At 38.8% G+C, this 21,502-nt stretch overlaps 2 protein-coding genes across 2 annotated transcripts; both read left to right on the top strand.

The window, feature by feature from the left end:
* Positions 1-224: 224 nt before the first annotated feature.
* sft2d1 (SFT2 domain containing 1) lies at positions 225-13,058 on the top strand. Its single transcript, XM_031732080.2, has 8 exons — positions 225-428; positions 1,031-1,117; positions 2,930-3,012; positions 7,618-7,699; positions 7,973-8,008; positions 8,099-8,157; positions 10,446-10,475; positions 12,392-13,058. The coding sequence occupies exons 1-8, from the start codon at positions 363-365 to the stop codon at positions 12,429-12,431; spliced, it is 483 nt and encodes a 160-aa protein (XP_031587940.1). The 5' UTR covers positions 225-362; the 3' UTR covers positions 12,432-13,058.
* Positions 13,059-15,122: 2,064 nt separating this feature from the next.
* On the top strand, positions 15,123-15,890 carry prr18 (proline rich 18). Its single transcript, XM_031732120.1, has one exon. The coding sequence runs from the start codon at positions 15,123-15,125 to the stop codon at positions 15,888-15,890; it is 768 nt and encodes a 255-aa protein (XP_031587980.1).
* Positions 15,891-21,502: the final 5,612 nt, after the last annotated feature.

Below are 21,502 nucleotides of genomic sequence, written 5' to 3'. Positions count from 1 at the left end.
AAATCTGTGTTTCTCGTGTTGGTTTTAAAACAAAATAATTAAACAGGGTCAGAAATGTCCTTGAGGTATTACTAACCAATCCGGTACGGAGAGGCCGGTAACAATTCAGAGGAAGTGGCGTTGAGGAAGTCGCCTTTGAGCTGATCTGGGGTCAGTGGTAGAAACGCCAGCCCCGGAAATGGTTGCAAATTGACTGCAATTAAACCGATCCCAAGTCAGTATTTACAAAGGCCAGTATACAGGAAGTCAAACTTATAACAGCTACGATAACAGTTGTGGGCATAAACCACATAGGTTACAGTCTGAAAAAGAGAACAGCGGGCCGCTTTTTTTCTGGCCAGTTCGCCAACTAGCTTGTAGCGATGGACAAGCTTCGTCGTGTGCTAAGCGGCCGAGAGGACAACGAGGAACTGGGTCTCACTGCACAGGTAGGTACTGCTTGACAGGACGCTGCTAATGCTAACTGACCGTCAAGACAACAGATAACATTTAAATACCTTAATAATAAAACATCGCTTTCGCTGCCTGTTTAAAATTCTGAGCTAATGTCAAGATACTGTTGTTTGTATGCGATTTTGTATTCACTGAGTAAGCGGGTTGTAGCTGTTAATAATGAAAAAATGATATTTTGTGTTAGCTTCGGGTAACTAGCGTCATCTGACCGTTTAAAGCCAGCTGTCTTGACTTTTTGTTAGCACTTAACTTTACTGAGTCATGTGTATTTATTTGTACCCCTTTTTCACGCGTTCACGATAAGGAGGAAATAAGGTAAGGCCATGCTTTCGAAGTCAGTTTATTGGTGTTTTGTATTCTACACTTTTTCCTGCTTTTATTTTTTATTCTTTGCAGATTCTACTTCAGTTGTGTTCTGTATCTCTTAACATATGCTAGCATAATCCCCGTTTGTGGTGTAGCCGCTGTATGATTTGCTCTTGCCAGCAAGGTTAAAAAATGATTAGCAGGAAGCCCATGGGCTTTTTCTGCAGGTCACTGGGTCTGTCTTGTGACATCCTCCCATTGTTCTCACCAGGTCCTTGATGCCAGCACTCTCAGCTACAGCACCAGGGTGAAATGGTTCGTCATCTGCTTTGCTGCAGGCATCCTGTGTTCAATACTTGTGAGTGTATTTGTCAGGCAAAATTGAAAATGTGTTTTTGTGTCCTTTTTGCCTTCATACTGACCAAAGGAATGTGGAGAATGCATTTTTTTTTTCTCTACTGCCGCCAAAGCAATTTCTTCTGTTACTCCAGCAGATCAGTACGATCAACTCCTACTGCCACTTATACTTAAGTAACCCACATCGGGTACATACAACTTTACTTATCAGTTTGTAGCCTTGCAGAAGAGAAGGAGGAAACTTGCTGTCAACACTTTGAAGCCACTGCAATTTTTCACACCCATTGTAAAATGTAGCTTTTGTTTATAGGTGGTAACATTCACAGTTGAAAGTCGCTGTAGAAAATCTAGTGGCATGAAAACCCGTAATATTTAAGTCTTTAAATGTCCTATTTTCAAAGATTTTTCTTCTTTTTTTTTCTGGCTGCTCACACACTGCTAGCCATCACCGTGTTCGCAGCAATAAATAAATACACATTTACATAAAACTGCTGCTGCTGCTTGTCTGATTATATAAATATCCCTAAATGCAGCAGTGTCTTTCAAGAATGAATATCTTTCCAGATTTTTTTTCCCCCAGAATCTTAGCTGCTTCATCTTATTAGAAGCTTCTTATAGCTGCTCCCTTATTCACAAGGGATTGCCTGAGTTTTACATTTGATTACCTTCCTGACGCAGCCCCAAAGGGGATTTGTATCTCCTCCTGATCTTAAACGTGTTAGTCTTATGTGTGATCCACCACACTGTAGAGCCACCTACTATTTTATCTTATTAAAATTATTAATCATAACTTTAGATAAGGCTGAAACCATCACAGCTTATCAAAATAAAGATATTAGTGTTTTATAATCTCTTCCTATGGCTAAACATAAGCTGTGTTTACAATTGGACTGCAGCCAGGGGTGTTTCCAGGATGTTGTTTTTTTTTTTTTTTTTTAAATTGGGTTGCACAGTGGAGACCAAGAATGCAGTGGCGATAGGGGGGCACAGGAGATTAGAATGTTTAGTCGGAAATATTTAATAAGAATCGTGTATAGAATAAGTATTTTGACTTTTTACTTAAGTAAAAGATTAAAGTAATGTAATAATTCATATGGTGTTTAACCAAATGTATTTAAACTACCTATAGTAAATGTACTCTGGTGTAATGGCACTTTTTAGAATTATTTACATGATATTATTGCATTATAAATATTTATTTATTGAAGTGTATATCTTTTTAATGAATACACTTTTGCTTATTTTAATTACTTATATATTGGTTGGTACACTATAATAGTGTAATTAATCTGCAAAATAATAAATAACTAAAGCTTTAAAATGGATAGTCTGGCATAAGAATAGCACTATAATCACATTCAGAATTTTAGTAGAGTAAAAGCAGAAAACGGCGTAGTACTAGTAAAAGTAATTAAGTAAATATTTCAGCAACACTAGTGCCACCCATGCCCCCTTTTAGACACGCCTCTGACTACAGCACTGGTCCAGTAGTACTAAAGTCTATTATAATCCAAACCAAACCTTATGGGTTTCTAACAGTAGGGGGAGCCAAACGTGTTTCAGTACAACCACAGGACAGCCACTCCTGCTCCTTTGTTTTTTTTTGTTTTTTGTTTTGTTTTGTTTTTTTCAGCAGAATTTTTAACAGGGTTATTAAGAGTTAACCCTTTAACCTAGTTAAGTTCTAGGTTTCACTTAGCAGCTATTATATCCGTTTGTTTATTTTTGCCTCCTACCACTTGCTGAAAAGTGGTGATATGAATTTGTGTAGCTGAATTCTTTTTTCTTTTTCTTTTTTTAATCTCTTTACCAGGGCACAGCACTGCTGTTCCTTCCAAATGGCTTGAAGCTCTTTGCAGTCTTTTACACACTAGGGAATATTGCAGCTCTTTCCAGGTAAGTCCAGTTTAATTTTAAGTGTTACTGGTATTGTACTGTATTATCATCAGCCTTTTGTCATCAGTATGACACACTGCAAGAAAAAAAAAAAGTCATCTTGAAGGTTATATTGTCACTCATGGCTGGAGTATCTTGTCACAGTCATATTTCTTTAGGGTTTGCTTTGTGGTGACTTTCTGTAGTGTGTGATTTATCAACATTGTCCTTGTGTTCATTCATAACCTGCTGCTCTGTGTTTGCAACACTGTGCCTGAAGAACTACGAGATGTTTTCAGCTGATAATGAATGACATTAAGTATTATTTTCAGTTTGAGTTTATACAGTTTGATGCAACAAAGCAAGTAATCTAATCTTGATGAAAGCATTGTCATTTATTAAAGTTGTCACGCCTGTGCAATTCTGATTTTTAGGTTTTTTTAGGTTTTCCAAATTTGAACCCAAAGATGAACTGAATAAATCTTAGTGCACAGAGGATCTTTTGTGCTGTTGAGTATATAAGAATGCACTTTGTACAACTTTTAGTGTTTATACATCCATATTTGATTTTTTTTTTTAAACAATCACAACCAGATATACCTTAAATACATTTAGTATAGTTTCACTAAAATTGCATTCTCTACAGTATATCAGTCTAAGCACACATGGATGTGGAGTTTTTTCTACTTCCAGTACAAAAAATCGTAATGAATTGAAATGTTTTATTTTAACCATTTTTTTTTTTAACCACCAGTTGCACACAGAGGGTTTTCACAAATAACAATACTGTCACAGTAAGTCTCTTTCTGAGGTCACCACTAGATCTTTAACAAACAAAAGATCATAGCAACAAAAAAATACATCCAGCAAGAATTCACGTGACAAAAAAGAACAATCAAATTAAAAAGGTGCTCTTTTGTGTTTAGAACATATAAAAATTGTAAAATAATAGCATTGAGTCTCACTCCCTCGCTCATGGAAAACTTTATACTCGATGGTTACAATACAGCGATTATAACCATCGTACGTGGAAAAACGTGTGATACATCGAGTATATTCGATATATCGCCCACCGCTACATTAAGGTATGATTTAGACTTCTGCAATAAGGTGCATTGTGTGTTAGTTACCTTGTGGTCATGTCCTAGTGTTTTATGTGCTGTACCAGCAACAATAGAAACAAAATGCCAGGACTTTCTCCATATATCCCTCAGGTTTCTCCATTTCTTCGTACGTCCCTCACATGCATTCTGATCGTGCCAGTCCACCTTCAAAGGCCTGTGCTACAAAGCAGGATTTTGGCTGGGTTTTCTGTACTAGGGGGAAGTTGTATTGCCTTAGTACTCTAGATTAGAGTCCAACAGGTATTAAAATTACCACCTGCAGATGAATCAGTTTTCCAGAAAATAGTGTCACCATTCCTGGAGAACCTCTCTGACCTCTGTGCACAGATAGGAGAAGGATCTGACGTTTTTTTTTTAATAACCTCTAAAGTCTTTGAGTTTCACCATCATCAGTAACAAATACAGATTTGTAGACACATCTTTATTACAGCAAACTTGTGCTGTACTTTTAGACCTTTTATCAAATTTGTACATATTTTATTTGAATTCTGTTCCTTTATTTATTATTTACTCTCAATCCTTTAAACACTACAGAGTCTGCAGCTGAGAGTATACAAACTAAAACTATTGGGAGCATGTTTGGTTTAAAGTCATTGGTGTGGGGCTGCCATGTTTTTACTGTTTCTTTTACTAGCATCATGTTTGAAGTATGACGTAGATTATCTGCTGATATTGTAAATGTATGAGTAGACCAGTTTAAACTTTCAATGCAACACTTTAAGAGTGAAAACCAGTACAGATAATGTACTCAGCCATAAAATAATTAACTGGAATTAAAATGTTAATTTTACTGCTCTGCATTGACTAGATTAATAATTTTCTACAGCATTCATCTTTCATATTTTACTGGTGTTTACATATTGTATGTTCTTTATAGATTGTGAGTCACCTAAAGTCTCTAGAGTGGGTGGCATTTTGTCTCGAAGAAGATCCTTAAGATCTGTGAAACAACCCTTTTAGATTGGTCAGGTGCTGCTAACGTCACTCCTTTCATGTGAACATGCAGGGGAAACCCTGGGTTAATTTAGTGAGCTGGAGAACTAGCTTCTTTCGACCACTTATCCTCATCGCTAATGTTAGGGTAAATGAATCCAGATAACCTGGGTATGTTGGACTCGCCCAGAAATTTGTGAGTCCTTACTGACACTGTTATTTTTATTCCTTATTTTGAGACCATGAATATGATTCTCCTAACTGTTAAATTAAAAAACTGTGGTGAAAAGCTGGAATGCATAGGAGTCATCAGCGGAGAGCTGCATCAAAGTAGGCGAGGTGTACATCAGGTTTTGACATAAGTTAATTCGTAGAGCTTCACAAGGGTTTGCAGTTTACATCCTACCTACAGGATAGGATTCCCACAGAAACATGCAGGGACAGCTTAGCTGTGTGTCTCTTCTAGTCGAGAGCGTTTTCTATACGAGGATGTGAGTAAATGAGCTCTTTTTTTTTTTTTTTTGTATAGGAGCAACCAGCTATTTTCTTTCCTGTCACAGGGAACCATACTTACAAAGTATGGTTAAAACTTTAGTTTTACTTATTCAGTACCAGTTTATAACATGGATCATCTTGGGGACCTTCACATAGTTAAGTCAAGACTTTCCAGTAGAGAGAAATCTAAACTAACCCCATTCTTAAAAATCACATACAAGCAATGTAGAGAAAAAAACTCAATATAAAGCTTAAGATTAGAAATGTATCTTTATAGATGTCACCAGATCTACAACATTTAGATTTGTATTTGTAGATGAACCAAGGTCTAAATCTTACAGTAATGTCTTTGACTTCTTTTGACAGACACTAAACGCTTGATTTGGTGATTGTTATCAGACTGTACAGTCTCTGTTTTCAGGTATTAAATATCCAGAAGGTTAGATGCATTGAGAAACTAGGTCACCTTCTTCATAGCTCAGGTTAACAGTCCAGTGCAAAAGAGTATCATATTATTTTACAGAGCTTAACCTACTTTATAAAAACAGTATGCAGCTGGTTTCTTCTCGACAGCCACAGTTATGAAAAGAGGAGGCGCTATGTGCTGTGTTTTTAATGACAAAAGAACAAAATTATGTAATGCAAAAAAAAGCTCAATTTAGCTTAAACTCTGATTTCAATTGTTTATTCAGTGATCTGCCAAAATCTTAACACTTAATGTGTTAAAATTACGTGATCAGTTTTACAGTCAGTGACACTTTTTAGGTGCCAGATCTTTTTCCCAGCATGTGCGCCAATCATTAGTGTCTCTGACACTCTGAGGAGAAAAAAAGCCTCCATCCCTCTCAACAGACCAGCAGAGAGAGCCTGCGTCAGCCCACATTACTCTTGTGTCTCATCTAACAGATGTGACGCTCCACGGACTCCCTCTGCCCACTCAGCTCAGCTGAGCCCAAAGCTGCGTGCCTCGTCAGTGGGGAAAGCCTTTGTCTTGTTAAAGTCACTGACGTAACACATGCATCATGTAGGAGGTCTTAAGTGTTGGGAATGAAACATTTAAACCATAATTATTGCCACATGTAGTCCAAATTAGATTTTGTTGGTCACATTTTTCAGATGTTACTCATACTGTACTGTATGCGGTCCATGTATTACTCATGTTGTGGGGAACCAATTTGTTTACAAAAGGGATCTGTCCCATTCTCGTCAATTTAGTTTGGGACTTCCCTGAGATCTTTTTTTTTTTAACCCTACAGTATTTATACATTTGTTTGTTTTGTCAACTTTTTCTATCAACTTTTTAGGCTTGGACAGTTACATGTACTGCTTTTCCACGGCAGACACATCTCTGCCCATTTAGTCTTTTCAGTGAGCAGCTACCCATCAGGTAACAACTACTGTTGTTACTACCAAAGCTTCATAACCCCAAAAATGCAATGCAGGACAGCTGTGAAAGCAACTAAATATTTATTTTATTCAACCTCTGCTGCACTGCAGATAATCACTGGGGAGGGAAAATGACTATTTAATGCTATGAAGGCAAATTATAATGATAATTATAATAATGGTAATGATGATTCATATTTCGAGAGTCTCTGTGGAGCATGGCCGCCTGATGGGTAGTTATCTGGTTTCCGTTTTGTAGTCCGCTTGTTGGCAAAGTTCCATTGACCAATTACTTATCAGCAAGCCTCAGTGAATGCAGATATACAGTGCTTAAGGAGCACACTTTCATACTCAAAACAATCAGCTATCATGTGACTACAGTTTTTACTTATCTGTAGTTGTAATTGTTGACCTAACTGGAAGTCTTAAAGTAGAGTGGTTAAACTGGAAGTCCTGATAAACTGACGCTGCCTCTAGAGGCAAACATGGCAGATGAGCCATTGTGACTGTTGGCAGTGGAAGGCTTAAAACTATGAGCTTTTTTTTGTTTTCTTAGCTAAAACTTTTATATTGTTCAAAAGTGATGCGTTGAGGGTGTGAAGTTTTTCTCTGCTTGTTTGACAACCACAGCTTTAACAGATCTGTGTACTGAGCTTAATCCATCTACTTTTTTATTGTTCTCCCAAAGCACCTGCTTCCTAATGGGACCACTAAAACAGCTGAAGCGCATGTTCGAACCAACACGACTGATAGCAACCATTGTTGTGCTGGTAAATACTGTTTTACTGTTTAGACTTAGATTATGCAAGGCACTGCACTGCACTTCCACTTACAGTAGTTGGTGGTGTATGAGTAACGTAACTTAATAACACATTTCACCTTGACAGTGTAGATGTTTTCTTGAGTAACACTTAAAGTTTTTTTTTTTTTTTTTTTTTTACTTTATTTTTCTGATATGTTGAAAATAAAAGGAGAAAAAGTAAAACTGTAAACTTTTTGCTTGCTTATGTTTATGCAAGCTAATGTCTCCTTTCTTCTTACAGCTCTGCCTGGTCTTAACACTTTGTTCAGTGTTTTGGGTAAGTATGTTTCAATACAAACAAATCCGTTTGCAGTTATTAATTTAAAGTAGTGTTATTAAAATTGTTTGGTTTTAATTGACTTTACAGTGGGGTAAAAAGGGACTGGCCATCATCTTCTGTATTCTGCAGTTTCTGGCAATGACGTGGTAAGGATGACTTAGTAGTCTAAACCATTTCAGTACAGTTTGTTCATTATTCACACCTACAGTGATCAGCCTCAAACCACTGACACTTGCAATGAATAACTCATTACAATCCAACAGTTTGCTTAGAAACCCTAGATCTTATTTTATGTTATACTTATGTTGAAATCTCAACATAAGTTTATTTTATAGTATTACTAGATACAGCAGTAAGTGAGCCACATATTTGGCTAAAAGTGTAAAGGCTGATACACTTAATTTTAACCAAGCTATACTGGATTTTATTGTTCATGGCAACATGATAGCAAGCACAATCCAAGTATATTGATTAAATTGGTTTACCCTAGTTTGCCAGAGCAGACAGTGACATCTGTTTGAAATACAGGTTACAGTTAAAGGTGTTGTAATAAGACTGATGGGCAGGAGGCCATGCCTGATTGTAGGTCAGTGTATGTTTGCCCTGTAAAGAAGACGGCAGGATAGTGTAGTGCTATTTAGCTGTGTGGTTTGGGCAGACAGGCATGGATTGTTTACACACAACACGAAGTGGCTGCCAGCTCTCTGTGGAGTCATTACTATAATGAAAATTACATGTGAATGGTCCAGGGAGAATACATGGCACCTATTAGTCCTTAATTAGTTATCTGTTCTTATGCTAAGTGTGTAACACAAAGACCTAAACAACCCATCTTTCACTTATAAGTTATAGTGTTTTAAAAACTGTGAGTTTATAATGTCTATTTACAACGTCCACAATAATTTCTTTTGTCATTTAACTGCATGTCCTTTACTCAAATGTTTTAAAGCAGTTTTTTTTCTTTTTAGTTCTTTTTACATTTAAAATCTTTATAAGTCATGAATCTTTTTCATCTGAGGGTAATGTTATTTTTACTAGAGCATTTTATAATTATTGGTCTTTTTCGTTTGCAGAGCTTAAAAGAGGTTGTCAGTAATTTTGCAAACTGATGAATTGCTTAAGTTTTTCAGCCTGTTGTTAAATTGACTTAAATGTATATCATGCAAATATCAAGCTTACAAGCTATTTGAGCTTTTATTTGACATCCACACAGTCAGTGGAATTAAGCTTAACCTTAGACGTGAATGAATGATATGGATTAGCATGTCAGTACATGTACGTTCATTTATTTGAACATATTTGCACAGCACTAACAAAAGACTAGTATGTGTGTGACAGCATGGAAAAATGAGCCAGTAGGAACTATGGAGGAAGGGAATAGCCTGTGTCAGTCTTACAATCACACTGCTTTTACACCTACATGTCGTACATTCATTTCCGCTCTGCCTGCGTTCTCAAAGGCATCACCATGGAAACCACAAGTCACACATCCAGAACTCATTCTTAACAGACTGGGGGCATAGTGCACTCCCACGCAGCCACTCAGACGTCTGTGCGAAGGTGGTTCCGTAATAAGACGTCGCCACTGACCCACACAGATGGGGTCAAAGTCCAGTCCTTGGGCTGAATTCTGTGAAATGACCATATGATCCTCAACCACAACTGACTGTCGCAAGCTCAAGATAGAGCAAAGAAGGAAGTTTAAGAACAAAACCATTGTAACTAACTAAATTAAGATACTCAGAAGATTCACATGTAAAAGTGTGTTACACTGCTTGTTATATTTGTTACAGCTCTGCTTAAGACAGATGGGGGATTCTTGTCGGTATGCTCATGTTTGAGCTCTAGTTGATTATTTAACAGTGTCAGTGCATTCCTCACATATTTAAAATACATTACTGGTTTCATCAGGAATCTATTAAGCTGAACCTTAGCCGTGATCATTTCCTGGATAGGGTTCTGTGTTTGTTTCATAAGTGTGCCTGCTACCTTTCTGTCTACTATTATTTGTGCAAAGAATACAGTATATCCAATTAATGTACAATTCCATTTTGTTAATCACTGCTAAGTGATATAAAAATGCCTATGACAATGGTTCTATCATATCAGATTTCAGTTCCTGGAAAGATTTAAAAAGGAATTTACAGGACAACTAGTTAGTTAAACATATTTTGTTGTATTGGCCTTAAATAATAAAATAAATGTAAACATTGAATCAAATTTAAAATGAGCTAAGGGACACATTCATTCATTCTCCATCAGTAGGTGAATACTAATGCAAAGGACTTTAAATAAAGGTAATCTGCTTTAGCTGGTACATGACATGCACAGTTCATTCGTAATTAGTATCTTCTTCTACAATCATCATCTTAAAGATATCCCACCATCACCAGTGTTTTCCCTCATCCTTTATTGTGTGTTTCTTCTCTTTCAGGTATAGCATCTCTTACATTCCATTTGCCAGGTAAGATGACAGGATTATACTTTGCATGCTTTGTCTGGATTTATGGATATGTGCTCGTACTCTCTGGCATGCATGACCCTTCATTGAAAACATGTTTTTTATTTACGTCTTTCTCTTGTTTGCGTCCACCATATGGCTCTAATCCCCCATTACGATCAGTGTAGGCTCTTGGTGTCAAACAAATGGCAGCCTGTTGTTTTCACACCCTCCATGGTTTAGTGCTGTGACATCATTGCTAAATCCATAATATCAAAATGAAGTGGCTTTTTTAAATGAAATAATGCTCTTTGAATCTGATTTGCCAAAAATATTTTCCCTAATGTAGCTTTTACGTTGCATATAATGAGCTTATGTTAAGGTTTACAGGGTTAAGGCACAATGCAAATTTTTGATTAGATCTGGCTAAGCTGTGCTGCATCAAAGACAAAGACAAAAAGCCTGCAGTGTCATAAGTCGTTGTCACAGGTGTCTTAATGTCTTGCAGCTTTTCTTTAAAAGAAAAAAAAATTCTCCACTGTACCAAAAGTGTTCACTTTGGTGCCATATGCTGTACCACCTCAGTGCTTTACCTCCAGGCCAGGCATGAGGTGTGATTTTGTTTTGTCAGTTCAGATGTAAGTTGGGTTATAGCTCATTTGGTCCAGAGCCCCCATGCAGCCCCCACCCACTAAGTATCTTGTGTGTTTGGGCGACCCTATAATCCATCCTGACAGCTGAGGGACGTCCTTTTAACTACCTCAATCTCCCCCTCCCCCAGCCCAAAAGCTAACAACAAAATGAGGCCTAGACAAAGACCTTTTCCCATGTCACTCCCCAAAAAACAAATTCCTGTAGAGGAATGCAAATTTTATGGCAGGGTTTTCTTTCTTTTTTTTGGGCTTGATACTAAATCAGCCAATCAGCTGCTTCTTTGTTACTGTGTTTCTTATTATTTGTCAACACATTTTTGTTCTGTCTCCTTAAGCCTCTTACTTTAATCCATTTTTCATTTAATTCAGATTTGATTGCTTTGGCCTCTGTTGTTTAAGTTGTTTCTGCATATTTTGATCTCACGACTTTAGATTTTATGGGATGGCACAGTGCTATAGTACTTCCCATCCCTGTCTGTGTTCCAACAGTCTGCGATACCTGGCTGGCCACTGCCATAACACATGGCCAATGGACTTGATCCTTTAATGTATTTTACCTTGTTTCCTATTTATATCCCCTCACACATGCAGATAGAGGTACTAAAACCTGCTGCCTGTGCACGTCCCATAGCACTTTAAGGCTTCTGTTGGCTCAGACATCTAATCAGAAATTGGGGAAAGCCCTTGAGACTGATAATTTATTTATGCAGTGGAAATGACAATAAGCTTTAAGTGATATATTTTTAAAAACACAGAAGAGGTTGGTTTTGTTTGTTTAGTTTTTTTAGTTTTGATAAAAACCAAAGCGTTTAAGGAAGCAACCCTTCTCTCCAGCGGCCTCCCCTCCTCCCTGTCAGACTGCTCATGATCCCCCTTGTTCTTTTAACCTTGACGGGTTTCGCACCTCCTCCTTCCAATTTCGACCGTGTCTGCAGGCGAAGTCTGCATAGCAACCACTGATGGCAAGAACAAACTGTGTGAAGGGAAATAGAGTAGGCAACGATCCGTGGTCGCCATGGTGACGGCTCGCATTGCATCATCCTTCAACTCGGTGTACCTGGGGGAAAAAAAGAAAAGGAAGCCCCCATCATTCTGAGCATGTGGTCCCTCCCCGCCAAAACACGCTCACTTATTCATGATGAGCCCCACCCAGATCATCGTAAAAATGGACTCATTGTCGCTTTTAATTTTGTACGCATGGCAGAATTTTGTCTTTGTTATATTTAGTTTTTCCTTTCATTTCTTAATTGCCTTTTTTCTGTTTCTCTCTTTTATTTGTTTTGACAGGGATGCTGTGATCAAGTGCTTCACGACCTGTCTGAGTTAGGAAATTGTAGACTTTGGAGTCCTATCAAGACTGGTCCTAATATGCAAACTGCGAACAAGAGGCTTTGTAAAATATACATGATACTGTATATACACTATATTTCCAAATTTTTATTATAGCTTTCATACTGTGAAGTCTTGCTTTTTAAGTGTCGCTCAAGGTCTATAACTATCACCAGATAATAGGTATCAGTCTTTTGCTTTTGACATGAGTAATGGGTGCCTTTAATGGCTAATATATTTAAAGATATTCCTGAATTTTCTGAGTGTATTTATGCCATTTAAGTGCAGAAACTGATGTTGAGTCTGGTATGTGGTCAAATACAACAAAGTGCCTTCTGATTATATGCAGCAGGAAGAAAATAGTTCAAATATAAGTCAGGTTCTATATTTGCATTTTGAGCAGTATACAAATTAATTGTCATCTGGCGTCCTACATGCAAACGTTGTCAGAGCATTATCTCTCTCTCTCTCTCGTGCGTGTGTGCGTGTTTGTGTGTGAGTTGTGTGATGTGTAAAGAGGCTCTCAGATGCTATTCCATGTTGATGTTTTCCCTTTGGCAATTGTGTCACTGCTTCACTGATGATGCACTGAAATATGATTTTTTTTTTTCTTTTTTTTTTTCTCCTCTACAGCTAAACAGAATTTAAAAAGCACTCAGTCTTCAGTGTATCATGTGAAATCATGTTAAAAATGCTTCTCCTTTTTAGGTTGATTTCCTGCCAGATGTAGCAGTGACCCAGTTAATTACGCTTTTCTGAGCATTGTGATTTTTACATGACCTAATAACCCAATATAGCTGGCATCGCGTTCCCCTATACTGCTTCAGCGTGATGGTGTAGCCTTTGAGGATGTGGTTGTCATGACAACCTCCTCCAGAACACTCATAACCTCTTCCTACCCCCATTTGTGGTGCAGATGTTCACATCCTACTAACAAAGGTGTTTCTGCTTTTTAGAGCTCCTTGGGCCAGCAGTCAGTCTTGATTCCTTTGCATTTTTTGAATTTAAACTAAAATGCGTTTCTCTACGTAATAAGAGCTCAGCTCAAGTTTTTATTTTTCTTAATTGCTTTATCGGATTAAATAATTCCATTTCTTTTCTTATCTTACTACGCTTATGGGGTTTTTTTTGGGGGGGGGGGTTAGACACTTGTATTTTTGTTGGATTACCATGGGTGAAATCTCCCCTCAGTACTTATTGTTCATCTAACTTGGCAGAGACCCAGCAAATCCCTCTCGAAGTAATCTTGGGGGGATAAAATAATTCTTTGAAATGAGAGAGTTTGTTGTCTTTGTTTTTTTTCTGATTGGTTTTCCGTAGCAGCCATTTTTGGATTACACCAAAGTTTGAAGATGAAGGGGAAGAACCCTGACCCCAGCAATCTGTTAGCGTCCCAACTGTTTCCCCTTCAGTACATTTAATCTGTTGTTATGTCAGAGAGAACGGGGATCATGCCTCAGCAAGCACTGAAATTAAACAAGTCTGTGTGTCTTCTTCAGCTTAATGATCTAAGTCTTCTTGCAGAGATGAATAAATAACTTGGCCTGTGTTGTGGTGGGAGCTGCTGTCCCAGTTATTGATTCTAAGTGTCTGAAGACTGTTAATTTTCAAAAAGTGTTAAACACACATGCATTTTAAATGTAGTTTTATTTCCCCATCTCCAGAGCAACTGCATCTGATGCATGACTTAAAGCCAAGATGTTTCACGAACCGTAAAATATGCAGGCAGTATAAAATCGTTTAATAACTACAGATTAGCAAAAGGACTCATTGATTTCTGCCTGGCAGAAAGTGCAGATAGAAGCAAAGAAGGACAAAGAAAAATCAATACTGCAGATTATTTGTGTATCCTATGAGATGCTTTTTCATAGTCTGTATGGCTGGAGTAACAAAAGTGACCGTCGATACACATCAGATAATTGACATTTGAGATCATATTGACTGAAAGGATACAATGAAACTGCATGCCATTGTGCCTGTGACGTGTTCAAGGACACACTGATCTGAGCACCAAGGACTAAACTCATGATTATGACCATAAGTTCTCTTTCTTTTCATCCAAGTATGTTTTGGCAGTGCAAATAAATCACAGAGTAATTATACTTTTGAATTAGTTTTCTATGTATTGAATAAAGACGTTATCGGCTAAAAATGTTATAAGAAGTCGTTTTTTTCGGCTTTATCTGTTTTAATGGGTTAATGTTGCAATTTATTTCTTTAAAGGCATCACTCTTGTGAAAAACAGCAAATGATGACTCATAGTTTTCAGGCTCATTATGTCCTGAAAAGCTTATGATGGGTACGATAATGCACGAGAAATTGATCCAATAACTGGAAAGCAGCAGAGACGCGCTGTGACAGGAGGTGAGGGGAACTCTGGGTGGATGTGGCTCATCGTTTGAGGAAGTTGTTGAAAATTATGAAATGACATCATCAGTTTTTTTCATGGCTTTGTTTGGCGCTTCTTGCCACGCCTTCCTGCCGGCTCCTGCATAAAGCGGCCGGGCTGCCTTGTGTGAACCAGTTGAACTCCAGTCAGTGCGGACAACAGGTGCACCGCAACCCCCTCCACCGCCTCTCTGTTGGATTATGCCCGCAGAGCGACGACCGGCGCTTTACGCAGGGCTTCCTCTTCTGCACTCAGAATAATTTGCACGCTTTTATATCCTGACCACTTCCAGACACAACGATGCCTTTTCCACCCATCAGCCTCCACCAGCGGATCTCATCGCCTGGCAGGGAACTATTCGGGAAAAAGAAAGCCAACGGAATGCCTCCTCAGACTGAGCAAACCAGCAAATCTTGCGGAGAGAGAGGGGGGTCGGATAAGGAGAAACAGCCCACATCTTGGGCATCGGCGAATTTAAGGAACTTGGGGCGAAAACCCCAGCAGGACAAAAATAAAAGCCCCACTCAGAAGCCCGGTGCCGGGCAAGAGACCCAGGGAAAGCCCTCGTGGTTGATGGTGCCCAAACCTCAGGATTCATCTGAAGGAGTCAGGCGCTCCAGCTCCATGGACTCCACGAGACAACTCAGTGGAAAAGAGGAAGGGAAGAAGGAGATTCAATTTACACTCAGTCTCACCCCCGAAGCCATTCTTGTTATCCAAAAACGGAATCTAGAAAAACAAATGATGGCAAAGCAACAAAAGTGTTGCGCCGGCACCGATTTTCGGCACCGGCGAGTTTTTCCATCCAAAAAGACGCACGGAGGGTCCAAGGGGTGCGCGCCGGCCGTCAAGGCGGAGAGCGCGGAGCAGGACATCACCGCCATCGTTAAAATATCTCTGCTGAATGACCAATACAAGTACGATGATGTGGAGTATGAAGACGAGGACGGAGATGTGGATGAGACTGTTGTAAGGAAATGCAAAGAGTGGCTAAAAGGGGTCGAAAATGCCGCTGCTTTGGGAAAAGTCGACAAACTTTCCGCACTTCCGCATCTCAAAGGCTGCTGACACCTGGCTTTGATGTCTTGTTGTTAAGCCGGGACTCTCAGTGTGATGGACTTGTGAACAATGTGCAATTGGTGTACATCTGTTGCAAAGGCATCCTGAATTTTAATCTTCTCAAGTAAACGTTAAAGGGAGGAAATCCACTTGTCTTCAGATGAATGTCAGTCTGTTAAAGAAATATATATTAAAAAAAAATAGATGTCAATACGTTTAAAAAAAAGTCAATTATTTAAGAAAACGAATGAAATGAGGAAATTCCATTGGAATCATAATAAGTCAAGAGGGAATCATTTACATTCCTCATCAAAAACAGGATTTTAAAAGTATCCAGCAGTGCTTAGGGCTCGCAGGGATATTTGCTTTGGGAGTTTGATGCCTGTTCATTATTTTATTTTTTCAGTTTTAGTTAAATACCTTTAAATTCTCGTCCTTTGCACGTGGTTTCTATTTTTCAGTAAGGCGCCAGTGGATTGGCAGAGGGGTCTGCTCCTTTGTGTGGGAGAACAATAAACTGTCAACAACAGAGCTCTTTGCCTCTGCTCCTGAAACCAAATTGAATTGTTTATTTTCCTCTCATAGGAGGGTTATATCCTTTGCAGGGATTTACCAGTGGTGTACAGTATTTAATGTTTACTAAATATTTGTACTGTCACATATCTTTTCAGTTCATTAATTTAAGCTAATTTTAAGTAAAAACATTTTCTTTTTTTTAATTATGCAACTGTCTCGATCCTTTTACATCTTTGAAAAGCTGTATTGTGCTGTGCCTCTTAATTTTTTATTTTTTTTTTAAACTAATTTGCAGTCATTTAGATTTCTTTTACACTTCTGGCCAGTTTTCAGACAAGCGTTTTAAAGGCTCTTTGTTGCCACTGTAGCTACCTGAGGCCATTTGGGCATTAGTGTTCTAAGCATCTTAGATTTCCTGTTAAGCAGGGTTCACAAGTGTACTGTAGGGCCCAGGTGCATGATCCCTTTAGGAAATTACCTCCAGACTGTATCACACTGGTATTAAAATCTGGTGAAACGCCACATCTACAGGACTTGCTGCAAAGTAGCTGTAGTTTGAAGTGAACTATCCTAAAAGTATGCTGCTCAGGTAGTCGTCCAGGTCGGGGGGGGGGAGGGACAGAATATGGGTGTTTCAAGACGGAAAAAATAAAAAGAAATAAACCACACATTAGAGTCGCAGATCATTTAAGCCATAAAATGAGGCTTATGCTTTTGTTTTTTTAGAGTCACACCTGCCCACAGTGGATTGTATTGATCATTAAACTAACATTCAAATGCAAGCCTCAGAATACAAATTCAGTTTCTATGCACGGCCAAATACATATTTGAAATTCCTCTGTATGGAGATTCTCATTTGCAGCATTGTTCTCTGTAACTTGGTAACCAGAGTTTTACTCTGTGTGTGGTACATTTTGAACTCTATTACATGTCAGACAGAGGAGTGTTGTAAGTTTAAGACACGACAGCTTGTTTGGAGGGCTCACATACCAACAACTGGTAAGGCATTTTAAAACATATACCTCCGCTCGTAACCTCAGGTAATGCTGTTGTTTGGCAGACATTTTATTAATGGAAAAAACCCAATTTTTTTTTAGCGTATTGCCTCTTCTCAGTAAACACTGTCTTGGCAATAGAGTTGCCATAAAACTGAAGTGCAAAGACCTGCATCAATCAAGCGCTCTTCCCTCTATTGCAGATGTATTGCCTGTTGGGGACAGGTGTTTTATACGACACACTCATCAGTTGTTTTCTTTTTAAAGGTGTTTCATTTAGGAATGGATTCAAACCTGCAGCAAATAATCAAGTGTCAAATACATGTCCGGCCATAACTCTGTAAATGTCATTGTACAGTGTGTAACGCCACAGACTTTCTCCACTGTGTCATCTGGGTAAACAAGCAAAGCTTCTACAATAAAGCGTTTTCTCCTGAATAGATGTTCCCGTTCGGTCTCACAAGTGATTTGGTTGTTGAGTGCTGAGATCACGGCTGAGCCATTACAGCGTGTACCAAGACCCGTTTGGTTCTCCATGGTTCCTGTAGTGATATTATCAACTGGCTTAGTGACCAAAAGTTGTGTAAGCCTCTTCTATTGTCTCATTTCTATTGCGGTCTTGTTTGTGTGCGTCTCTCTGGTATTCATTGCTGGCTCATATGTGCCTGAAAGCCATGCTATTCATGAGTGAGTCTGTCCTGGGGGTAAGAACTGCATCATTATGTGTGAAGTAGCTAAAATGCTTGTTGTCAATAGGAAAAGTGCAATTTGAAGGAATGGGGGCAGTTGCAAAGGGCGGCTTGGATAAAAGTGGAAACTTTATCTTTAAACCGCCCTTCAAGTCTTTTTGTTTTCATCTGGATTGTGAAATCCAGACCAAGCTGGATTTTTTTTTCACCTTTTGCCACAGACCATTTGTTTACATATGAATCCATCCAATCCAAGTGACACTTCTGTTTCTGGATTAGGAGTAAAACAAAAAAGAAGAAAGGCTGCGGGCTTTCTGTTCACCACACTGTACTGTGATCAGAAAGTGGGAGAGTGGCGCGGTACAGCAGGGCAGCTTCATTATCCTCCCCTGATTTATAGTGGCAGGGAGCACAGATGGATGCTGCCTTCACTCTGTCACTGACACTTTGCACACAGCAGAGACAGCAGACAACTGCAGGTCCCTTAGCTGTGCTGCGACGGCATCACTGTGGCAACGGAACTGATAAATCCCGTGTTTCCAGCAGCTTTTGTGAGGAAGGACAAACCAGACATTTCCTGAACTGAGTCAGCCAATAAACTTTAGTGTTGTGGTCATCCAGGGTGAGCCCCTCAAGACTGAGGCCTTTTTGCCAGAGACAAGGCAGCCTCAAAAAGAAGACTTTGATCTGAGAGTGCTGTCCTCCCACAAAAGCTAAAAGATGTTTTATTCTTCGTTTAAGGATTATATGAGTGAGAGTAATCTCCTGTGGCATGTGTTGTATAACTAATAATGAGGACACGAGGGGAATGAAGAATATATGTGGGCATGTTTTCATAGTTTTTCCCAACTCAGGACAGAGTTACAATGACAAATACATGCAACAGAAAGGGGGGACATAAACGTTGTATAAAAAGGCACAAACCTAAGCTGTCAATGCACAGCAGCATGCATGCTATCACTCCCATAAGGTTTGCATTCCTTTTTTGCTTTTTATAACACCTACCACATCCTGCGCTCCTTTTTGGTTTCATATTTTCTTTTTGCACCTTTACCAAATTTAGTGCATTTGAATTAAGGTGTATTATTAGAAATCTGTCCACAAAGCTTCCCTGTGCAGCATCTACTAGGAACCATTCATTATCTGGATTAAGGAAAGGACACTGCTGCCTGATGATATGCTCAGAGTTATCTAGAGCCACACTGAAGATCAGGGAATAGGATGAAGGCTTAGTGGGAGTGAAGGTGGGCATATTCCTGCAGCATATGGTCTTGTTTCCTTTTATTTACTTATTGGCTGCACATTGCAAGAACACAATGTCAGGATGTTGTGTGGGAAGATGCTCTTGGCAAACGATGGGATTACCAAAAAAAACAACAACATTCTTTTTTAATCCTCAGGCTCCCACAGCATCTAAAGTAGGTCTTTACTGTTGATAGGCAGGGAATAAAGTCAACGCTCCGGAGGAGGAAGGCAGTTCGTGGCAGCAGCCAAGTCCCAGAGAAAAAGGCCAGGACCTCCACATCAAACACAGCTGGAACAAGTTATAAAATGATGTAATTACGCTATAATGTTTAAGACAGTTTGTAATCATTTAGTTACTCATTCTGCATCTGCAGAAAAAAACAAAACAGTGAGAGAACAAAGTTCTTTGATCACGATAATCACAGCAGTCACTTTAGCATGTCCACATCTTTGGTCGGTACTAAAACACTTGTCTCTGTTTTATGTCTTTTAAACGGTTTCCATCCGCTTGGTGTCTTTTGATTTGTTTATCCTACAGCGCCATCTAGAGGCCTACATGAACGCCTCTGTGATGCTCTCCATTGCCGCTGTGCTAAGCTACTGGAAGGTCCACTCACAGAGGTCATAGCTTCAGCAGAGAAATGAGACACCCGGAGCAAAGTCAGAGGAAAAATATATAAAAAAATATATATATATAAATAATGTGACCGTGTGAAATCAAAGACTGTGAATCTGGCAGTAATTCAGGAAAATCCTCAGCTGAACTTTGCAGTTTAAAAAGAATAAGAATCAGGTCTGAGCTCAGCAGCATCAGTTTTTTGTGTGTGTTTTATTGGCACAGTGGAAACACCGGCTTCTGTACTTGAAATGATTTTTTTTTTTTTTTGGTCCTCCATAAATGACCACCAGTCCTACAGAAGCTTAATGCACTGAAGAAAATTAAAAATTAATTAATTAAATAAATTGTATGAAACTGGATATATTATAGTGCACTTTGTGACAGTCAAGGTGCAAATTTTAGAATTAGCTGCACTCAGTAAACACTGGCTGAGTTCATTTATGGTTGAATACAATGAGGTATTAATGATTCCTGTTATTGGACTTTGTTTTAGCACGTTGCTCTTTTAAGACAGCCTGTGCTTTTCTGGTTTGTGGGCCTCTTTTAATGTGGCGATGACATTAAATGTGACAAAGTTCTGCTTACTGAGATTCACACGAGCCTTTTACCATTTGTAGACTAGAAAAGTTCCAGATGTAAAGCAAAAACTTAAGGTTTCACTTTCAGCTTGCTTTAACAACATCACCTTCACATTCTCTCTTTTTTCCCCTAAATTTCCACTCACATAGTTAATATACTCACAGCAGCAGTGAGTAAATGGATCCTATAAATGTCCTGCACAGTATGGGTGGCTCGCTAGACTAAAGCTAATCTGTAGCTACTGTAGTGTGAGCACGGTTTAGTCAAAGTGCAGATGATGATCAGATCTTTTTAAGTTGATTCAACAGAAAATTAAAAAGTTTGGAAAATCTAATTTTTTTTTAGCATTTCATAATTATGTATACATGTTTCCTGGTTTATAATACTGATATGAATATTCATTATTGTTTTCCTTTATTTATATTGCAGCTTATGTAGTCTTGAAAATGTCTGTCTGCAGCTACAGTGTTGTACTGTGAGTGACTTTGATTTTGACTTCCACGTGTGTCTTCTGACTGGGTGTAAAGAGAGCTATACTCTTCACAGGGTGCCTGGATAGAGGGGGTCTAATGGTAGAGAGATTCTGTCTTATCTTCCTATCCTGTAAAAGTCAGGCTTCTTGAAGGGGATCTAAGTGTCCTCTGTAATGACTTCCGCTTAAGTAGCAGGAGGAGACAAAAGAGAATGCAATAAATTACTTCAGAGGCCCTTTGGAGGAATCTTTTGCTTCAAATTGCTGAGCAAATAAAACTACCCGTTGTTTCCTCAGAAGATCGGGGCTCTGGCAGACATGGAAGTGAGGCAGCAAAGGCCAGAACACCTGCTGGGGCCTAATTGGTCCCTGCTACTGTTAATGGCTTCCTGTGGCTGCTTGTTTACTTCTCATTTGTTTTGTGTGCTGTTTCCCGGCCGCTAAAACAAGGGACACTCACTTTAAGATTCTATATTCTCACAACTCTCTGTCTCTGTCCTTCTCTG

Source organism: Oreochromis aureus, linkage group 13 (genome assembly GCF_013358895.1).
Source record: "Oreochromis aureus strain Israel breed Guangdong linkage group 13, ZZ_aureus, whole genome shotgun sequence".
NCBI lineage: Eukaryota > Metazoa > Chordata > Actinopteri > Cichliformes > Cichlidae > Oreochromis > Oreochromis aureus.
Note: the sequence above shows the minus strand (reverse complement) of the source record. Positions and strands in the feature narration are given on the sequence as shown.